This window comes from Athene noctua, chromosome 1 (genome assembly GCF_965140245.1).
Source record: "Athene noctua chromosome 1, bAthNoc1.hap1.1, whole genome shotgun sequence".
In the NCBI taxonomy this organism is placed as follows: domain Eukaryota; kingdom Metazoa; phylum Chordata; class Aves; order Strigiformes; family Strigidae; genus Athene; species Athene noctua.
Window position 1 is genome coordinate 7,879,561 of NC_134037.1, and position 20,026 is coordinate 7,899,586.

The 20,026-nt window shown below is 43.2% G+C and overlaps 1 protein-coding gene across 2 annotated transcripts; it reads right to left on the reverse strand.

Moving 5' to 3' along the window:
* Positions 1-875: 875 nt before the first annotated feature.
* ENPP5 (ectonucleotide pyrophosphatase/phosphodiesterase family member 5) lies at positions 876-14,710 on the reverse strand. 2 transcript variants are annotated; one of them, XM_074895513.1, is made up of 4 exons: positions 14,670-14,710; positions 10,754-11,623; positions 6,816-6,992; positions 876-5,453 (listed from the first exon to the last, which is right to left on the reverse strand). In XM_074895513.1, the coding sequence occupies exons 2-4, from the start codon at positions 11,616-11,618 to the stop codon at positions 5,083-5,085; spliced, it is 1,413 nt and encodes a 470-aa protein (XP_074751614.1). In that variant the 5' UTR covers positions 11,619-11,623; positions 14,670-14,710; the 3' UTR covers positions 876-5,082. The 2 variants fall into 2 exon arrangements, with proteins under 2 accessions (XP_074751614.1, XP_074751615.1); XM_074895514.1 differs by lacking the exon at positions 14,670-14,710 and adding an exon at positions 11,712-11,833.
* Positions 14,711-20,026: the final 5,316 nt, after the last annotated feature.

Here is a 20,026-nt window from a genome sequence, read left to right on the forward strand (position 1 = left end):
CTTACCCTCTACCCCTCTTTAGCTTTGAGACTGAACAATGCTATTGTAGGAAGGGTTTAAAGAAAAAGTTTAAGTATTAATCAAGAAATAGAATAAACTATATTCCTGTTGCATTGTCAATTATTTTCAATTCCAAAGATGCAGTATGGTCTATAAGAATGATGAGTATTTTTCCTGGTGCAATTTGCTGCTGGCAGGAAAGGTTTCAAAGTGGCTCTTATACATCCAGGATTTCAAAAGAATATCAAAAAACACCTTTCTCCTTGGAGACAAAGTTGATATATTTAAAGATGGTTATTTTAAAAAGTCTTAGTGCCTTAAGCATGATGAAGTATTTCTATTACCAAATTACAATTTGAACTATTGCTTGTGAAAGTCAGCAGCTGATTTCCTTGTGAAGAGCCAATTCAAAACAAGAACAGGAGAAGCTGTGGCTTCCCCTTTTCTCAAAGCTGTGATAAAGGAGACATCCTGCAACAGTTTTGTGGCAACATTTAATGACTTGCTAAATTTTAACAACTCTGTCCATACAGGACACCTTAATGTAGGGGAAGTTCTTAACACTTAAACTAGCATTGACATTTAGAAGGGAATTGGGGAAGTTTGTAACATCACTTCGCAGCAGTAAAGACTGATGTTTCATTGTTCTGACAGCCTCCATAAAGGAACTCACCACTGGGTAGAGAAGCCTTAAAACATCCACCCCTCTGGGTTTATATGCTTTTTGTCCATTAGCACCAAGGAAACAGTTCCAGAATTGATTTCAACTACCTATAGGTCCAAAACACTTGTTTTGGGAAAGTTTAACTTGCTATAAATTAAAAAGAACGTACTGCCTATGAAAATAAACCAACAACATCATGTAATGATCAGGCCACAGGGACAGATGTTTGCTTTAATGTGTATGGTACCACCTTTTATTGCAAAAATACGGTAATAGGGAGTTGTTAATTTGAAATTGTTCAGATTGGGATTTGATTATGGAAAGGCTGTCGAGTTGCAGTGCTGCAGATACCACTACCAAACTCACCCTTTCCATGTGCTTGCAACAACTTTTGCAGTCTAATAAATGCTTACATTACCTTCACTGCAGTACAAACATGCCATTTGGTGGAAGGTATGTACAGCAGCATAGGTATGTATGGTCAAGACAGCACCCATGGCCATTATTTAAGCAGGGAAGAAAATTTGGAAGTAAGCCCGTCCTATTTGCATTTTACAAAACAGCAGGACTCAACAACTGCATGTTTGTTGTTCTTCCCACACACAGCTCAAGATTGTGTTGTTCCACACTTCTGAAAAGTCACACTGAGCAACCCTTCATCTTATAATAGGCATTTGTGCACCTTTTTTTTTTTTTCTCTGAGACTGCATTTATTGTAAACAACATTACTGCAGCTCTTTATCAAGAAAGCCTGGAAGATTTTTTTTGATTAAAGAAACTGCATTACCATTGTTGGTAACAGATAGCTGGTTTTTCCATATACAGCAGAGAGGTGGGAAACAAGAAGTCTTTTATATAAGACCTTTGACTTAGAATTCTTAAATTCTATTAAAAAAACTGGAAGTATGATAAAGGCATACACTATGAAGAGTACAAGAAATATTTGAGATGCATATGAGTTAAGGCCATTCCCCCCCCAGCCATCCCTCCACAATTCTTTTTTTTCCAGGAGTGTTTTTAAATGAAGCAAGCACTGGATGCTCGATAGCAAAGATATATTTCAACATTTCCAAACAGGAAGAAACAAAACATTTGACATCTTAAAGTGTGATTCACAGGTCAACAATGAAAGACAAAATCAAGCAAGCTTCTCAGTTTCCAAGCTTAAGTTATAAGTACTACACAGTAACTCAAATCCACTGTCCAATAAACTTGTTTGTACATCATAAAAAGTATCATATACACAGAAACCAATCCCACATCCTCCCCAACCAAAAAGGTAGTCTGAAAAAAAAAAAAAATCTCACATCACTTCGGAGAAAAAGTTGATGTTTCTCTCCAGTGGCATCATATGTGCTTTCAGGTTCATTAAGTATACACCCAACAACTGAAAACAACGTTTAGCACTGGCTCAGCAAATATCCTAACAAGGTAGCTGCCCAAGAGGTACCTGTAAATACACCTAAGCAATAAAGGAAACATGTTTAAACCTACGCTGAAGGATTCCCTTCAGTTTTCTACAAAGTTTCATTTTACCCTCCTCAAAGAAGGGCCTTACAGGGCAATGCAGAACAATGACATCATGTTGGTGTTCCAAATCTATTTTGAACATTACTGTTCTTAAACCCTTTGTTAGGGGAAACCTACTGCTCTTCCCTTGTTGCATGTGTGGGCAGGTAAGCCTAAACCCCAGGGTGACTGAACAACCCTGACCAGCTCTGCCCCCTCCTTAAAATCAAGGGTCACTTTGGCTGATGATAGAACTACACCTGTCACAATTTAAAAAGTGGGAGTTTAATTAACATCTCTGAGATTATAATCCAGTTATTTTTACATCTGCCATAAACACTGCTATGAAATTACTGCAGTTAGAATCATTTCTATTACAGCAGCATGTTCCACAGTGAGAAAGTACGTAACTGAAGTAGCTACAGGTGAGCATTATAGCATCTCCAGTTTTCACTGTTATTCCCTTGAGATCTTTCCCTGTAGATCTCTCTTTAAACACACACTACATTTGTGCTACAATTTGGTTTTAAGTTGCAAATAAGCAAGAAAAGGGGGACTCAATGTATCAATTTGCTACCTGACATCTGCCTTCTGGAAGGCAGCTAGGGAAGTGATTAGTAACCATGTAGAGGTTTAGGTTTTCTATTTGGACTTCCCCAGCCTCTCTAGAAACTACTGTGAACATCATTGTTGCTTTCATCTTTCAGCTTGAAAAGCCCCTGTAGGATTCAGTTTTAGCTGGCATCAGCAAATTAAAATTAAGACATACCTAATGGTCAGCTCCACTAAGAATCAGCTTTACGGTGTCAGGCACACCTAACCCAGATGTCTTCCTTCAATTTTTCTTAAGAAAACAGCAGTGGAGGACAAGGCAGTGCACAGAACAGTAATAACAGAATGGCAAAAATGAGTCAGATTAAGTAACACGACTTCATACTTCATATCCCCCAAATTAAGGGGCTGTCCTCCAACAGATCTGCTAGTTTCCTGCCTTCCTAAAGCTATTATTACATCTAGACTTTCAGTATATATTTTAAATTGGGCTATTTCATTGCCTTCCCTCTCAAGCATTCACGGCACCTAGCTGTGGTCTCTGGAAACTTCCCACCTCTGTTTGTAAGACATCTTCATGCTAAGCAAGTGTCCCTGCCAGCACGAGGAACCTAACGGATTACCTCTGACCAGCGAGCACCAGTTTGTAACACGGCACTGCAGAGTCATCACCGAGGCAGCAAATAGTAAGCTCACTTCTGAACTCGTCATGATATCATTCATTAAGTCTGAAATTAAGTTCAGCAAGACAAGTTTTGTACTTCAGTTAGTCAGCTTGTGCAGCTCCTTGCAGGGTCTGCCCGCAACCCTCCCAACTGCAGGGTTACACTCTTAGTCACACCATTAGTTTGACAGAGCACAGCCAAGGCCAAGACGCTTTGCGAAAAAGACCAAAAGACCATCTTTGCCCTCTGTTCGGTGCTGTGGATAAAGCAATAAATTGCACTTAAGAGAAATATCAGACTATCCATCTGAATTTTAAAAGAGTTTCTTCCTCCTTCAGGCATTGTACTCAGAAGCAAAGTGCAGAGAAACACTAACACAGGGAGGGGAAAAACAAAATCAGTTTTTAAGCAAGTCTGACAACGAGACAACTTTTCTCATGTCATACCACATTTTTCATACAAACCTCAGTGAGAAGCTGCTCCCCTACCATTTAAGTGAGCTCATCAAAAAAACCTTAACTACAGTAACAGTAAGATTTATTGCCCCACACAAAAGAATCAAAGTAATATATAGTTTTATTGACTCAAAATTAATAATTTTCCCTGACAGAGTCTTTCCCCTGGAAGAACAAACTCTAGACATACTTTTTCTCATATTCAAGTGTGCTTTTTCAGATTTAAGTGTATATATGGCTTAAGATTTATATGGCTGTTCCTTAAATTGCATGTCTAATCCTACTCATCAAATTCTAAGGTCCACCCAGACATATCAGATAGAACACAAGCCAGCAAGCCAAACTCACACTAGAAAAGAGTCTCCAGTAATGGATCAGATGTTACACCCAGTGACAAGCTTGACAGCACTCTGAAACCAGCTTGTAAATGCACGTTTCTTAGCTGATTGATCTGTCTTATTCTGAAAGAACCCTTTTATCACAGAAATATGAGAGTCTCCATTTGGATATACAGGTGTTGTGCTTGTATGTGTCTTTAAACTGCCAGCTGCATGGAATTACTAGAAAATTTCCAGTGTACAGGAAACAATAGAAAAAGTAAAGACCTACATTTACCTAAAATCATAAAGACCTATATTTACCTAAATAATTTTAAAAAGGCCCAAGTAGTTTAATGCTGATTCCTAAAGTCACTACCAGCTAGATTAATATTTTGGGGCTACAATTGACATAATACTTTAAATAAATATGCCTAACTCTAAACTCAGACACTTAGCACTGCATGGCCTAGCTTAATAATAATGTTGTCTTCCGCAGGATTTAATCCACCAGGCTATCTGTAATGGTAATCCATGCAAAAGCTTCTTTGGGCAGGAAAGAAAAAAACCTAAGGAAGTCTAGTCACATTCAGCAAGTTGTTAGAATCTAAGAGACTTAAAAAACCTCTCAGTGAGAAAAAAAAGGGAGTGTGTAAAATGAAATTACTATGTAATAGTCTGTGAAGTGCACCTCAGTTGATGTTATTTTCAACCCCTGAAAGATTAAGGGGTTGTAGGGTGAAACAGAAACATGCTCTTTCTCTGCACACCTGGCATGTACATACTTCAGTGTATCAGCAGATCAGCACCTGTTTCCTTCTACTCCAAATATTTATGCTGATCCATCTCTATTAATTTTTTTGTATAATCTTATTTTAAATGGGAAACAGTAGCTTGGTACTATTCATAATTACTTGTTATTAATCTTGCAAAAGTGGCTGGGCAGCTTCAGTATGTTGCATTTGCATGGTATTTGCTTGGGTAAGGACAAAATGCTTAACAAAAACTGCAGTAAAAACCATAACAAGAAAGCTACCCAAAAAGACTCCTATAATAGTAGCATAGGTGTCTCCTCCCAAGGCCACAGGAAATTCTTCAGCAAGTATATCTTTCACAGCATTGAATGAACCGTTGTTGGGCAGTGGGTTAATACCAAGTAGGTGGCACAATAAGGGGTACAAGTCAGTAGCATTCATGACTTCTTTGGTGGCATTCTTTCTGAAAGCAGGCCCAACTGCCAAAAAAATTGGATGCATTTCTAGTAAGATGTTGTCATATCCATGATTACCAACTAGAAATAAAAGATAAATAAAGGTCAGTATTCTGAAGTTCCAAAACAAGCAATGAACCTTTTCTTAAAAATAGCATAATGCAGAAGAGGAACAGCCAACATTTATTCTTGTAGAGGTTTAGAAGACTCATTTTGATCAACATCACAAATGTCTCCTAACAAATACCAAGTCCCAGAACTACAAAGAGAAGATGTCTTAAAAAAGAATGGAAAGAAAAAAAAAAAAAGAAAAAAAAAAGGTAAGCTCACATGGCAGTAACAGCACTGTCAATATTTCCTTGGCTTTCCTCAAGAAAAAACTCCAACTTTGCAACTGGACCAGATCTCTTAGGGAAAAATCAAAAATTCAAGTAGAGATAGACTGTCTGTTTGATTCTTAGTAGCGGACAGAACTTAAGCCCTGACTGATTTGACACTTTGTTCAATTTTGTGCACTGTCTACTCATCAACAAGGAAAAAGATTACAGATCTCACTAGTGGGACTCCAGTGCCCCTTCCTTATAGGTGCACTAAAAACTCTGAACAAGGAAATAAACACTCAGGCACAAAAAGCTGCTCTCATCAGCTATCAACAATCAAAAAACTTGTTAGGTCTTGCAGGTAATGCTCTTCAGCTTCAAAACCAGCAGGAAAGTTTAAAAGGTTTAAAATTAAGCTTAAGAACTAACCATAGGACACCTATATTTTATACATATATATATATATGAGACACCTCCTAGCTAAGCAAAAGTTATGGTTTACTGTCTCCATTCTGTCTACAATAAATCTCAAAACCCCATGATGAGGAACTTAAAAGTGGGTGCTTTTTTCCTCCAAATCACCTAAAATGCATCTTATCCTACTGGACAAGCAAAAAATCAGTGGTGTACAGTAACACAATATTCAAAGACTTTCTAGCAATAGAGCATCCACACAAGCTGAGGATTTTCAGAAAGCTTTCTGGTATTTCCAATCCAACCCTTCTCCAGTAAAGAAATAGTACATGATAAAACACTGCTATTCAGCCTCTTACTCATCACGTTCTGTTACAACTTTTTTTTTTTTTTTTTTTAATCTCTCAGGAAGTGCTTGTCAGTTTGCTAGACCTCGCAAGCAGACCTCAAGTATGTGGCCAGTAAAACATGTGAGTGATCTTATCGAAAAATTAAACTTATTGAAAAACGGTAAGTCCAGTTCCCCCTCCCCTAATAGTAGAGTGCGATTCCCATTCCATCACAAAAAAATATTATAAATTCTACACACTTATCTTCAGTTCCCCCTCCCAGTCTTACCAAAAATAAAATAAAAATTAACATTAGTTGAGATTGGGAAAGAAAGTGTAAGGTTTCTGACTAGGAAGATACAGCAAAACAGAATACTTACATTGAAAACTGTCAGACCTATTATATATGATTTCCCATCCTTTATCAGCAACTGCTAAGATTGGCTGAATTCTACTGTTGTGTTTGTAATGTAATCTATCTGGAATCTGCTCCTTTTTATACACAGTCATGTTGGGATGAGCATTGGCCAAAGCTTCATATACTTCATCCAGTTTGCCTTCAAACAAACAAAAGAAACAAAAGACAAAACATAAACATACCAATACTGAACTCATCAGTCGTTTAAATACAACTGAAAGAGGGCAAAATGAACTTCCCCAAAAGCTCATTATAGCTGTAAGAGGCAACAGCAGATTACAATGTGCACAGAAGTTACTGTGAGAAATCCAGAGCTTCATTCACAGTAAGATCACACCTGGCATCAGACTTCACAGACTATTCCTAAGCAATAAGCGCCTTGCTAATTTTAGAAAAATCCCTCATTTCAGTTATCAGAAGGTAAGCTTCTTACAAGAATGAGTTCAAAGGTATTTAGTTAAGTCTCACGGAAAAGAAACCAGCTCCTCCTAGCTCTGTGCAGGAAGACAGCTCCTAAAGCTGTTAATGAGGTAATGTGAGCATTAAGGCCATATTCTGTCTTTCTCCCAGCTGGCTATGATGACAAGTGATACATTTATTCTAAAACAGTTTAATTGTTAGTTGCTTTCCTTCAAAAGGCCAAAGAGAGCAGCCACTTTGTTACTTGGCATCTCTGAAAACCTTTTTCTGCGTGAACCCAACTGTTTATTTCTCTTCTACAAGATGCTCCAATAAACAGCTACACATTTGACTCCCCAGTTTTGACATATGATTCCCAGTTCTGATCCTCTACCATGCTGATGACAAGTTTAGCCAATTCAGAAGGAGTAGCCAGTTTGTTGCTATGCACCATGTAATATCATAGCTTTAGCAATTAATTGCCTAGGTACAAGCAAAACTAGTTTGCATTAATCTTTCAAGGGAAGCCCTCAGGTCACAGCCCAGATGCCACTAACCCGTTAGTTGCTGTACAAAGACCTCAGCAGGGAACACATGACAAGTGAACCAAGGGACAGGTTGGACTGGCAGGTGAAGGTGGCACTTGTGGTCCAGCACTGTCAGCCACTCTGTGTATTCAGTAGCAGCTAACAGTACTACACACTCCTTTCTATTCTGAGAGTCTACTCCTTTCCCTTCCCTAGTCAGCTACAGCACAGTGAGTGTAAACCCTTGAGACCTGTACCAACACTACCAAATAAATAGATGTTTTCCACCCCCCGATTCTTTATTTGCTTATTTCCAGTTTCTGAATTTTTCTTTCCAGTAAAAGTCACCGAACAGCCATAAAGCAGCCGGACAAGCTGGAAAACCAGCACACAGAAAGGAGGAACCAAGACACACAGACAGGGACACAAAAGCAAGTTCAGAAATCGACATCTGAGCAAGTTCCTTCATCCTCCCCCTCCATTTAAGCACAGATTCCTGTTGAGGGCTATGCAATTGTATAACAGACTTCTGTCACACACCAAATAACAGCTCCATGACTTCAGTGCTTTGTGCTACAAACATGCACAATTCAGACAGCTGAATTCACAGCTACTCTCTGCAGCCCAGTTTCAGTGCTACAAGGTCTGAAGCATGGTTGGAAGATGTTTACATTTTCCTTGTGGCCAATACTGTCATTTTTTAGCAGATGAGCGGGATTTAAGCATATCCTGTCATTTTGGCATCGTCTGTCACTAGTTCTACCTTCACAGCTAGCTCTGCATCCTGCAGCGGGTGTGCCTGCGAGTGAGCTCTTCTCCAACTGCCCATCCCAAGAAATTATCGTCTTCACGACCACACGAACAAGAACTTAGTTTGACCCAAGACACCACCTGAAGCAAACCAAGGATTAAAATCCGGTCTACTATTTGCAGCATGTGTAGAGTTTTAAATCTATATCAGGAAAACAAAAGTTTGGGAGGAGGTGTCCAATGTCTTTAAAGAAACCATCTCTGCTTTCCCCCCCCAGTTCCTACGACCCAGTATAGAAATTCTGGAGGAAAACTGGAAATAGATTAATGTATAACGTTTCTTATCTCAAAAGAATAGCATAAAAAAAATAAGCATTAAATTTAATAAACACAATAAAGGTCAAGATGAGACAGCAAAAGTCCAGATATGATAGTGACAACAACAAGAAAACTCAGCATTTCTAGGACTATATTAGTAATAAAATTAATTTTGTTACGCCACTTTTCTACATCGGACAACAGGGGGGAGAAGCCCCAAATACAACAAACTATGATTTAACACTAAATTATTTGAGTTAATATATTTATATTGAATGCAAGGAAAAGGTCAGCATCACCAGCTGCACTACAGGTACCATCTTCATGAACACTGAAGATGGTACCTGTAGGGTGGTTAAGTAATGCCTTTAATCCATCTCCTGGGGAAGAAATATGCAGCCAAACAGTTAAAGCAGCAGAAATCACTGCGTTTTTAAGCATACAAATTTTTTCTCAATGTCTCACTAAGTTTTACCATTCCCTTGGTTTAAGCAAGACAAATGGAATACCTGTCAAAGAATCAGTCTTATGTGCTTAAGTGTATGTTATTCCATAGCTAAACTGAGAATGAAGCTCATTGTTTTATAATAATATTTACAGTTGGCAACATGGAAGGAATTTTAGCTGTGCTAAACTAATTCTTGTTTATTGGTAGCGTAATAAATATCTGAACCTCTGGGCAAAACCAAATCCAAGCTATTTCTGAAATCCATTGAAATGGCTTTTTTACAATTCTGTCACCTAATTGCTGCAGAGACGCTATTTCTTTGCAGCATTTAGCAGACAGGAGAATCAGGTTACACATCTTCAGATTCTCATTTAACGCATTAGGGATGTTTCAGCACTGAAGTTTACTTTTACAACTCCTTTATTTGGTAATGAGACCATCCTGGTCAACCATGTTTGCCTTCATTAGAATGGGGCTCCCAAACTCAGCTCTTCTACCACCACTCATGCAGCAGACGTCCTAACATTTTAGTCTAGAGCATTCTTCAAACTAAAAATGACAAGAGACATTTGTTTACACATTTGAAGGCCAGTTAAGTCTGCAAAATACCCTCCCTGCTGGGGCATAAAATACAGAGTGCTATCCATTAGTGAGGCAACTGTTACAGAAATCTTAAAAAACACATTTTTCAGAAGGCCACCTAAAAACTCAACTTCCAAATTAGCATCCCTGCCCACACAGAAAATGCCATTATGCAGGTTAACACATTGGCACCAAAGTTACAGGTTTTGATCATCAAAACAAAAAGCAGCATCTCTACATCAGTGACACTAAACATACACCTGACACTTCAGCAACCCTTCAATGACTGCAACCAGACTTCAGATTTCAATTCCAACAGTATTCTTGCCCAGCATTAGCTCAATAAAAATGGTAGGAACATAACTGGCTGGCTGTTCAGCATGATGGGGGAAGAAAACTCAAGTGAACTACAATAGCTGGCAGCTAATCAAATAGCCAGCACAGGCTTTCTTTTTATCAAAGGTACCGATCTGGTCTCAGTTTACTGTTTGAATTAGAAATCTAATTCTTCCACTATGGCTTTATCATCTTGATGAAAGGCGAGATATCTAACATGCAGTTGTTATCTATCTAGAACACCATTCATCCTTGATAATGCCGTTAGATTATCTTACCTCTCATTAAGACTAAAGGATTTTGTCAATATTAGTCAACAGACAGATTTGCTCACTTTTCATTTCAGAAAGTTAATCTAGGCTTTTGACAGAGCTAGCAAAAAGAACAAAGAAGTGATCGTGCAAGTCCTCCTTGTTTGAGGCTGACGTCCTACTGGCATCAGGGCTGCTACCACTACTTCAGTTAAGGAACAAAGCCTATAAAGTTTAGATACTCAAGTATTTCATTTTATTCAGAGAATTTTACTACTATAGCTCCTACCTTCCTTTGGCAAAATAGCTACTGCAGGAGAATGGTCAATGACTTCATAGAGCTCTCTGTTCACGTACTGATCAAGCTCGATGAGCCTTTCCGAGGAAGACTGTGACATTCCATGATCACTTGTGATTATGACATTTATCACATCCCACAGCTTTGCCTTCTTCAGTTCAGACATAAGATACCCCAGCTTTTTGTCAATATCACTAATTATTGGTCCCATTAGTGGGTTTTCTGGGCCCAGAATATGGCCCATCTCATCAGGCTGTTCCCAATATAGGAGACCAAAGTTTATGGGTTCTTCTGATGTAAACCAGTGAATAAGCTTTGCAACTCTATCTTCAAAGGAAACAGATTCATTGTAGGGCATAAAATATGTAGGAAAGACTCCATGTATTTTCACATCTGTTCCAGGCCACATAGCTGCACCGGTTTTATGTCCTTCCCTCTGGTTCGTTACCCATATTGGGCTGGCTTCTTCCCAGAACTTGGAGTTATAGACATCCATTTTGTTCAGAGAGAAAGTTTCATTCAGAATAGGATCATGCATCTCATTAGCAACTATACCGTGGCTTTCTGCAAAGAGACCAGTCACCATTGTGTAATGATTAGGATATGTTTTTGTTACAAACACGTTAGTGACCTGTTTGACATGCACACCATTCTCCATGGCATCATGAAAATTGGGAGTTGAGACTTTATAAATGTAATCCCATCGAAATCCATCGAAAGATACTAGTAACACTCTGGGCTGGGCTGGTTGGAAAGACAGTGCACTTGGAAGAGATAGTGAGAAAATTGCCAGGACTTTCCAATAACAGCTCATGGCTATTCTGGAAGGTATTCGTCCCCTCTTCTGAGGCAACATGGCATCTGTTGAGCAGAGACAGAAGATTTGTTTGCATTAACCTGCTTGTCGAAGTCATAACTTAAGTTTTAAGAATAAGTAGCTAAAATATACCTTATGTATTTATACAGCTTGCCTTACTAACACTGAGCACTCCAAACACAGGAACCTTTTACTTATCAGTTAGACTGATATCCCGATTTCAGACATAGGAAGTGAGTCACTACAATCTGTTGAATAAAACACAGTTCACAAAACAACTTCTTTATCCAACACCACTGCCCAACCTCTTCCCTTTTTCTTCCTGCTCCCAATATACAGGAACTCCTGCTCTTGCAATTTGACATGTTTTGGAGTATTTTCTGTACTCAAAGTTATAAGAAACCATCCTATAAGAAAGCTTCTGCTTGTTAAGATGTAAACAGGGGCAGTTCTCACCTTGAGAATAACAAGGTCCATCTCCACCAGAACTTTATAACCCTCATTAAAATCTCTGGAGCACGACCTCTCTTCTGCGCAAGTGTGGCACAGACATGCTAGCGTCACAGGGCAGAGGGGAGCAGGAAGTACACACTGGAACCAGAGGACTCTGCGCCTGCACAACTCCCACAAGAGAGGGGGGACCAGCTAGAAACCATCACAGCTTCTCAGCCCCAACACTCGGTATGGCATTACTAAATGTGCCGAATACAATTCCTAGCAGAGAAAGTAGCAAATAAGCTTTGAATTTCAGATACAGCAGAATATCCATTCAAAGGTTTTGCTGCTTAAAAGGTTATCAAATGAAGAGTTAGACAAACAAAGAGCAGGAACATCAGTTTCCTAACATTTTATCACATCTCTAACCTGGTCATACCTTCCCTACATAACAGAACTCTTACTGATCAACTAATTCTGCTACTTCACAAACAAGAATAAATACAAGTCATACAAGTCAGTGTGCAGTTAAGTTCTTCTAACTGACCATTTATGTCTCTGAACGGACTGGAAAGCGGTGTTTGAAAGATTCAGCGGCACAGTTGTGAGCCACTGGAAATATCGTATCTTTCAAACAAGTATCATCTGTCCTTTCCAGTCAAACACCACTGTTAATCAAGTTCATGCAGCATGAACCATGCAAGGCACAAGAAAGAGAATGCAAATCCTATCCACGAACTGCATGAGATGGTGACCACAAGACACGGTACCCTGCACGGAAGCATTTGTTCCCTAAACATTCAGCACTAATTCTGATTGTATGACCCAAGGATATGGACTATTTCTAGCTGTAATTCGCATTCCCTACCTAATAGCATGACATAATATGACACATTAAGGGAGCCTACAAGAAAGCTGGAGAGGGGCTTTTTACAGGGGCATGTACTGACAGGACGAGGGGTATCGGTCTTAAACTGAAAGAGGGAAGATTTAGATTAGATATAAAGAAGAAATTCTTCCCTGTGAGGGGGGTGAGGCCCTGGCACAGGTTGCCCAGAGAAGCTGTGGCTGCCCCCTCCCTGGAAGGGTTCAAGGCCAGGTTGGACGGGGCTTTGGGCAACCTGGGCTAGTGGAAGGTGTCCCTGCCCATGGCAGGGGGGTGGGACTAGATGATCTTTAAGGTCCCTTCCAACCCAAACCATTCTACGATTCTATAATAACTTCATATTGTATTGGGTTATATTCCCCTGCCCCAGTTTCCTTCTGCCCTTCACACTTTCTTTTTCAAAACTGTTATCCAACTCAAAGTCAGATCCCTGTAAGAACCCTCACACAGGATTTCCCTATCTGTAACTGACCTAAAAATTTCATGCTAATATTCCCCACTTCTTGCTCAACCACACGACCAGACACTGATCAAGCCAATCCTTCATGTGGACCGTACTGATACTCCACACAGTTCCCTTCAGGTTCCCCTTTTTCAGCAATCTTCTGGAACAAGTCACTACTGAAATTCTGTTGGAAAACAGTGATTGTGTAACCAATAAATCCACATTAATATCCTGAGTACATAAACATCTTAGTTAATACAAGAAGTTATAGTGTAACGGGCATCTGAATACCACTGCAATGATGGAACAGGATTTGTTATTTTGCTAGAACACAAGATATCTTCCATGGGAAATTTTCCTACTCCAGTTCCCCAGCTAAATCTCTCACATACATAGTTACACTGGAAAACAGCATAGGCACTGCTGACATGCAGATGGTCCAATGCTACCCTGAACTTGGGTATCCCAAAATTAAAATCCAGACCTAGAGTCCTGCTGAGAACAAAGTGACACTCGAGAGGCATTAACTGCCCTTTCTGCAAACACCATAGACCCAGAGGCTGCAGAATCACGCAGCTTCACCTGGTGGGGGATTTCTTTCAGCTCAATATGATGGAAATAAAGGGTGAACACGCTGCTGCGTCCATCTGAACCCCACCTGCCAAATTAAGCGCAGCCCATGGCCGATTAATTCCCCTCTCCGGGGAGAGACAAGTATGACTTTAAGTCCTCTCGAGTGAAGTCACGTCTTTACTTCTGAATTGTACACAGTTAATGATGTCAACATCACCTAATCCTTTAACTGCATATCTCTAATCGATAATCAATAATGTGGGGTTCTTCCTAGGGCTTTCCTACACTGGTTTTCCCTGCACGCAACCCGAGCACATCCACTCACCCGGGTCTCCCCAGAGTCCCGGCACCAGGGGTGCTGCAGGGGCTCTGCTGGGACAGGGCTGCCTGCCCGCCGCGGCTGGGAGCGCCCAGGGACCTTCCCGCAGGCAGAGCAGCCCGGCACACGGCCCAGCGGCAGGGCCGGCCCGGCCTTGCCCCGGAGAGCAGCCTCCGCCCGCGGCCGCGCCGCTCCGCGCGAGGCTTAGCGCGCCCCGACCGGCCACCCCCGCCCAGCGCAGCCCGCGCTCCCACACGGAGGGACCGCCCCGACGCCCGGGGCACCCCCGCGGCCTACTCGGGCCTAAACGAACCGCCCGCCCCACCGGGGCCCCCGCCCGACTCGAGCTGCCTCAGCTCCCGCCGCCCCGGGGCGGGCAACACCCCACAGCCCCCCCCCCCCCTCAGCCCGGCCCGCGCCACCCGCCCTCACCTGCTGCCGGCGGCCCCGCGGCGCGGGCGGGACAGCCCCGCCCCGCCCCGCCCCGCCCCGCCCCGCCCCGCCCCGCCGGGAGTGGCCAGCGGCGCTGTCAGTCAGCGCCGCGTACCGGTGGCGGCGCGGCCCTGGCGGCGCCTCCTGGGGCCTTGGGCGGGCGAGTCCTCGGCTGAGTAGAGGTGTGGGCCGTTAACGGCGGTCTGGTAACGGCCTTGGGGGCGGCGTGGACGGTGGGAGCGAGGTCACGGACAGCACCGAGCGGTGAGCTGCGGCCGACACGCTGCGGGACGGGATGGGCCACCCGGAGCCACCCGGACAGGCCGGAGAGCTGGGCCCTGCAAACCTCATGGAGTTCAGCAAGGCCAAGGGCAAGGTCCTGCCCGTGGGTCAGGGCAATCCCAAGCACAAACACGGGCTGGGGGATGAGTGGATGGAGAGCAGCCCTGCGGAGAGGCACTTGGGGGTGTTAGTGGATGGAAGACTGACTGTGAGCCAGCAGTGTGTGCTCACAGCCCAGAGAGCCAACCGTGTCCTGGGCTGCGTCCAGAGCAGTGTGGGCAGCAGCGTGAGGGAGGGGATTCTCCTGCTCTACTCTGCTCTCCTGAGGCCCCCCCTGCAGTGCTGTGTCCAGCTCTGGGGGCACCAACAGCAGAAGGACACGGACCTGCTTGAGCCGGGCCAGAGGAGGCCACGAAGATGCTCGGGGGACTGGAGCATCCCCTGTGAGGACAGGCTGAGAGAGTTGGGGGTGTTCAGCTGGAGAAGAGAAGGGTCTGGGGAGACCTTACAGTGGCCTTCTAGTACTTAAAGGGCCTCCGGGAAAGATGGGGAGGGACTCTGCATCAGGGGGTGTAGTGACAGGATGAGGAGTAACAGTTTTAAACTGAAAAAAGGAAGATTTAGATTAGATGTAAGGAAAAAATTCTTCCCTGTGAGGGTGGTGAGGCACTGGCACAGGTTGCCCAGAGAAGCTGTGGCTGCCCCCTCCCTGGAAGGGCTCAAGGCCAGGTTGGACGGGGCTTTGGGCAACCTGGGCTAGTGGAAGGGGGCGTTAGAACTGGTTATGATCCCTAAGGTCCCTTCCAACCCAAACCATTCTATGATTCTATGACTCTCAGCTGCCCCTGAGAAGGCAGCTCCCAGGGACAACCAGACCTTTCCCACATGGCAGGCAGCCCAGTGTGAGGTGACCCCGGCAGGTGGCACAGCAGGGAGCTGTCTTGGGAGACATTTTCTCCAGCTTTGAGGAGCACAGAAGTTTGGCAAGAGCAGGGGCTTGCCCATACAGTGCTTATGCAGGTCTAAAGCTGGGCAAGTTGTAATGGTGTTGCTGCATGTCATGGAATTGCTTAAAATAGACAAGAAATTGGTCCCAGGCTGGACTAGCTGTGCTTTGACCTGGCTGTAAAGGCCAGGATCAAAATTCACTTTCTGGATATCTGCAAGTGCTTCTGCAGTTTAAAATAATAATAATTAAAAAAATATTAGCGTGTCTGTCTATATGCCTTTTTCCTTCTCTTGTGTTCTGAGGCTCTAAATTTTCCATTTTTTTCCTGGCAGATACTTTTTCCCATGTTGTGATGTTCAAGACCCAAAGCCATGCCCTTAAACAAAGAGGAAAATCAATTTATTCCTCTTCATCTCACTAGAAACTGAAGTGCTGAAGGTGAAAAGGTCCAAGCTGGGTTTCTCACCTTTACTAGTTCAGGATCCATGGTACATACAGGTCTGAAGCCCACGCCTTGTGCATGTACACAAACCTTACCCCATTTTGGGGCAGTATAGAAAACTTATACTGGTGCATAGGAACCTGCTACTTATTAATCACTTTGTAGGTGGCACTGCCTAACTTTCATGTCCTTCTGGTGCAAACAAGCATTACAATGCAAACAAAACAAAACTTGAGGGTTTGGGGTTTGAGGTTTGGTTGTTTTTTTTCCTAATCCATAAAGGATGAATCTCTTTTTTGTGACGGCAACCTCCTGGAGGCTTCAAATCTCTGACATATTACATTACTAGTAGGCAGGTAGAAAAGGGTTACGTATGACCCATGTACAGGCTGTAATCCAGGTAAGATTCTGGCTCCCTCCCCTTCTTTCTGTGTAGTTACAGCTTGGCTTCATGGGATCCCTGGGCTAAGGCCAACTGGGGGAGTTTCACTGAGGGCAAATGCCGGGGGCTGCCCTTGGGCCACAACAACCCCCAGCAGCGCTACAGGCCTGGGGAGGAGTGGCTGGAGAGCTGCCAGTCAGAGAGGGACCTGGGGGGGTGATTGACAGCCGGCTGAACAGGAGCCAGCAGTGTGCCCAGGGGGCCAAGAAGGCCAATGGCATCCTGGCTTGTGTCAGCACTAGCGTGGCCAGCAGGGACAGGGAAGGGATCTGAGCCCTGTACTCGGCACTGGTGAGGCCGCCCCTCGATTCCTGTGTTCAGTTTTGGGCCCCTCAGCCCAAAAAGGCCATTGAATGACTCGAGCGTGGCCAGAGAAGGGCAGCGGAGCTGGGGCAGGGTCTGGAGCACAGGTCTGCTGGGGAGTGGCTGGGGGAACTGGGGGGGTTTAGTCTGGAGAAGAGGAGGCTGAGGGGAGACCTCCTGGCCCTCTGCAGCTCCCTGACAGGAGGGTGCAGAGAGGGGGGATGAGTCTCTTGAACCAAGTAACAAGCGATAGGACCAGAGGGAATGGCCACAAGTTGCACCAGGGCAGGGTTAGACTGGATGTCAGGAAGCATTTCTTTCCAGAAGGGGTTGTTGGGCGTTGGAATGTGCTGCCCAGGGAGGTGGTGGAGTCCCCATCCCTGGAGGGGTTGAAGAGTCGGGCTGACCCAGCGCTGAGGGATCTGGTGTAGTTGGGAACTGTCAGTGTGAGGTTAACGGTTGGACTGGATGATCTTCAAGGTCTTTTCCAACCTAGATGATTCTGTGATTCCGTGAGCTGGCCAGGCTTGTGCAGGAAGGGACTCTCAAGCCTGGGGCAGAGGGCAAGGTCTGGTCATTGTATCTAAGTAGGGGTCAAGGCTTCTTTGTTTTCTTAATACCTGGGTTTTTCCCCTTCACTACTGTTGTTCTGTGACAGATATGAGACTGAGACTAGTACAAAGCTGGAAACACACCTCCCTGCTGCGACTGGTAGAAGCCGTGTGAATGTGGCTTTTGTACACAGGAAACCGAACTAGACCACACCTGTAGCACGAATTTTGTCATCCAATTTCTGACAGTGACCCACACCAGAAGCTTTGGAGAAAGGGGTAAAAATAAAAAAGCCATTATAAAATTGCACCTACGTGTGTTGAAGTCTCTGGGGGGGGTGCCCTTGAAGAGCAATGTGCTGCCTCACGCTAACAGTTACTCTTTAGCTAGGAAAAATAATCATGCTCACATTTACTGTTGGTTCAGCTTTAACTTTGGCCTCTCATCACTCAGATCCTGAGATCCGAGGAACTACAGGAGTGACTCGCACGCTTCTGCAGTGCTGGAATTAGTCACTAGAGGGTACAGGTGTATATGGATTTAAGGCACTGTTCTAAATAGTGGCAACTATAATATTTGTCTTGGATGTAAGAAACGGCTCAGCTCCTTAAAACTGTTATAAAATGAAAAGAAAGCATGGACAAGAGTTTGCTAATTCCACCAAAATGTTTAATACCATAATAGATTTTCACTGAAATACAGAGCTAATGTGAATATTTGTACAAAATATGTGGTTAAAAATAGTATTGATTTATAATATATACAGATATGTCACATCTGTGTCAGAAATGCAGACACTTGAATGAAAACATGAGTAATGTTTTTAAATCTACAACATACATGAGATATTTCTGCAGCTACCCACAGTAGGACAACTTGCCAAACTGACACTGAAGATCCATCAGTCATTACAGATGCTGTTTCTTTCTGATGTTTCTGAACAAGAACTCAGCTGTAAAATGGATTCAGAACACTGACCTTCATTAACTGAACAGCGAAGAGAACACATCTGTGTGACACAAATGTAAATACAACTTTCTCGTATTAGATAAATGATCAGTTACAATAATTTCTTAAGACTGATTTTCAGGTGTAGAATAATAGAGAAGTTTAATCCTTCTTGCTGGACACTCAGGTGAGTGAGGAAGCCTCTGACTCAGGGACAGCAAATGGGCCCTTCTTAATACAGCTCTCATCTACATGGATTTAAATCCTCAGGTCTGTCTGAAGGTTGTGAATATCTTCATTTTTGAGGCTGCTCACACTTCACAGCTTTCCCAGCCTTACTACAGCAAGAATCTCGCTAACATGTCCCCAGTTCCAGGCTTTGTACCTACTGCATCAGTCCACAGTCCCATATTGAAAGGATCCACAGATGACTCCTACCGCAGCCCCAGACTCTCTGTGTAGTGACTGAACAAACTGACAAAAGGGGAGAGACAAATTAAGGCTATTTTTAATGCTTTCTGAGCATCTCTGCAGTGGAGGCATTCAGAGTTCCTGCCCTTCCGTCAGGAGTGCTGCTGCTGTTCCACCTCTAACAGTGCAAGCTTCCCTCCCCTCCGAGCCAAAGCAAATATACTCGACACTTCAAATAGACATGTGGGAAAGAGCTTTTCAGTACTTCCTCCCTTGTAATTTTATCCCTGAATGCTGCAGTCTATGTGTATTTAAAAAAAGAGCACAGCTCACATTAGAAAAAACCATCTCCTTTTAAGAGGAGCCTAGAATATTTGAAAGCTGCTGTACTCCCCCCAAAAGATGTGCAAAAACAGGAAAAGCAGGGTTTGGGGATTTTTTTTTTTTTTTTGCTAGCATAACTAGTTATTCAAGAGCATTGCATGAGGATGAGTATAAATGAGAGTCTGCTTGGGATTTTAATCCATACCTGGTTTTGCTTTTTGGTAGAACAGAGCAACATGTGATTTCTTAGGCAGAGGGGAATCGAGGAAATGCAAAGGTCTTAAATTCATACTAGTATGTGAGTGAAAGTCTTAAGTGGCTAAATGTTTAGTAGTAAATATTTACCACTAAAGAAGGAAAAAATAAATCTAATAAAGGCTCTTTAGAGGCTGAGATCTGAAAGCACTGTAACTTCAATCAGGATATCCACACTAACCTACTTAAATCCCCTCTTCCATAGAAAGCTTGTTCCAGCTCCCCAGGTCTGTGACAGGTACTGCCTTCACTTCTAGGAAGCTGTTCCAGTAGGTCTGGCTGTACCACACCAAACTGGCCACAGATTTCATCACTGGGCAGTAAAACACCCAAGGACCCAACCCCTGTGAGCTGCTGGACCCATTTTAAGAAGCTGGGATGATCAGGGAGCGAGTGGTAAGTACAGAGCCAGCTGCAGAGCTGGAGTCTGCTCTGCACTTCCCAACACA

What these genes read in the sequence shown, in the direction of transcription:
- ENPP5 (XM_074895513.1), bottom strand. Translation starts at nt 11,618, where the DNA reads ATGTTGCCTCAGAAGAGGGGACGAATACCTTCCAGAATAGCCATGAGC. An exon ending in AGCTATTTTGCCAAAGGAAG is followed by an intron (nt 6,993 to 10,753) that starts GTAGGAGCTATA and finishes GTTTGTTTGAAG; the next exon opens with GCAAACTGGATGAAGTATAT. An exon ending in TAGGTCTGACAGTTTTCAAT is followed by an intron (nt 5,454 to 6,815) that starts GTAAGTATTCTG and finishes TTTTATTTCTAG; the next exon opens with TTGGTAATCATGGATATGAC.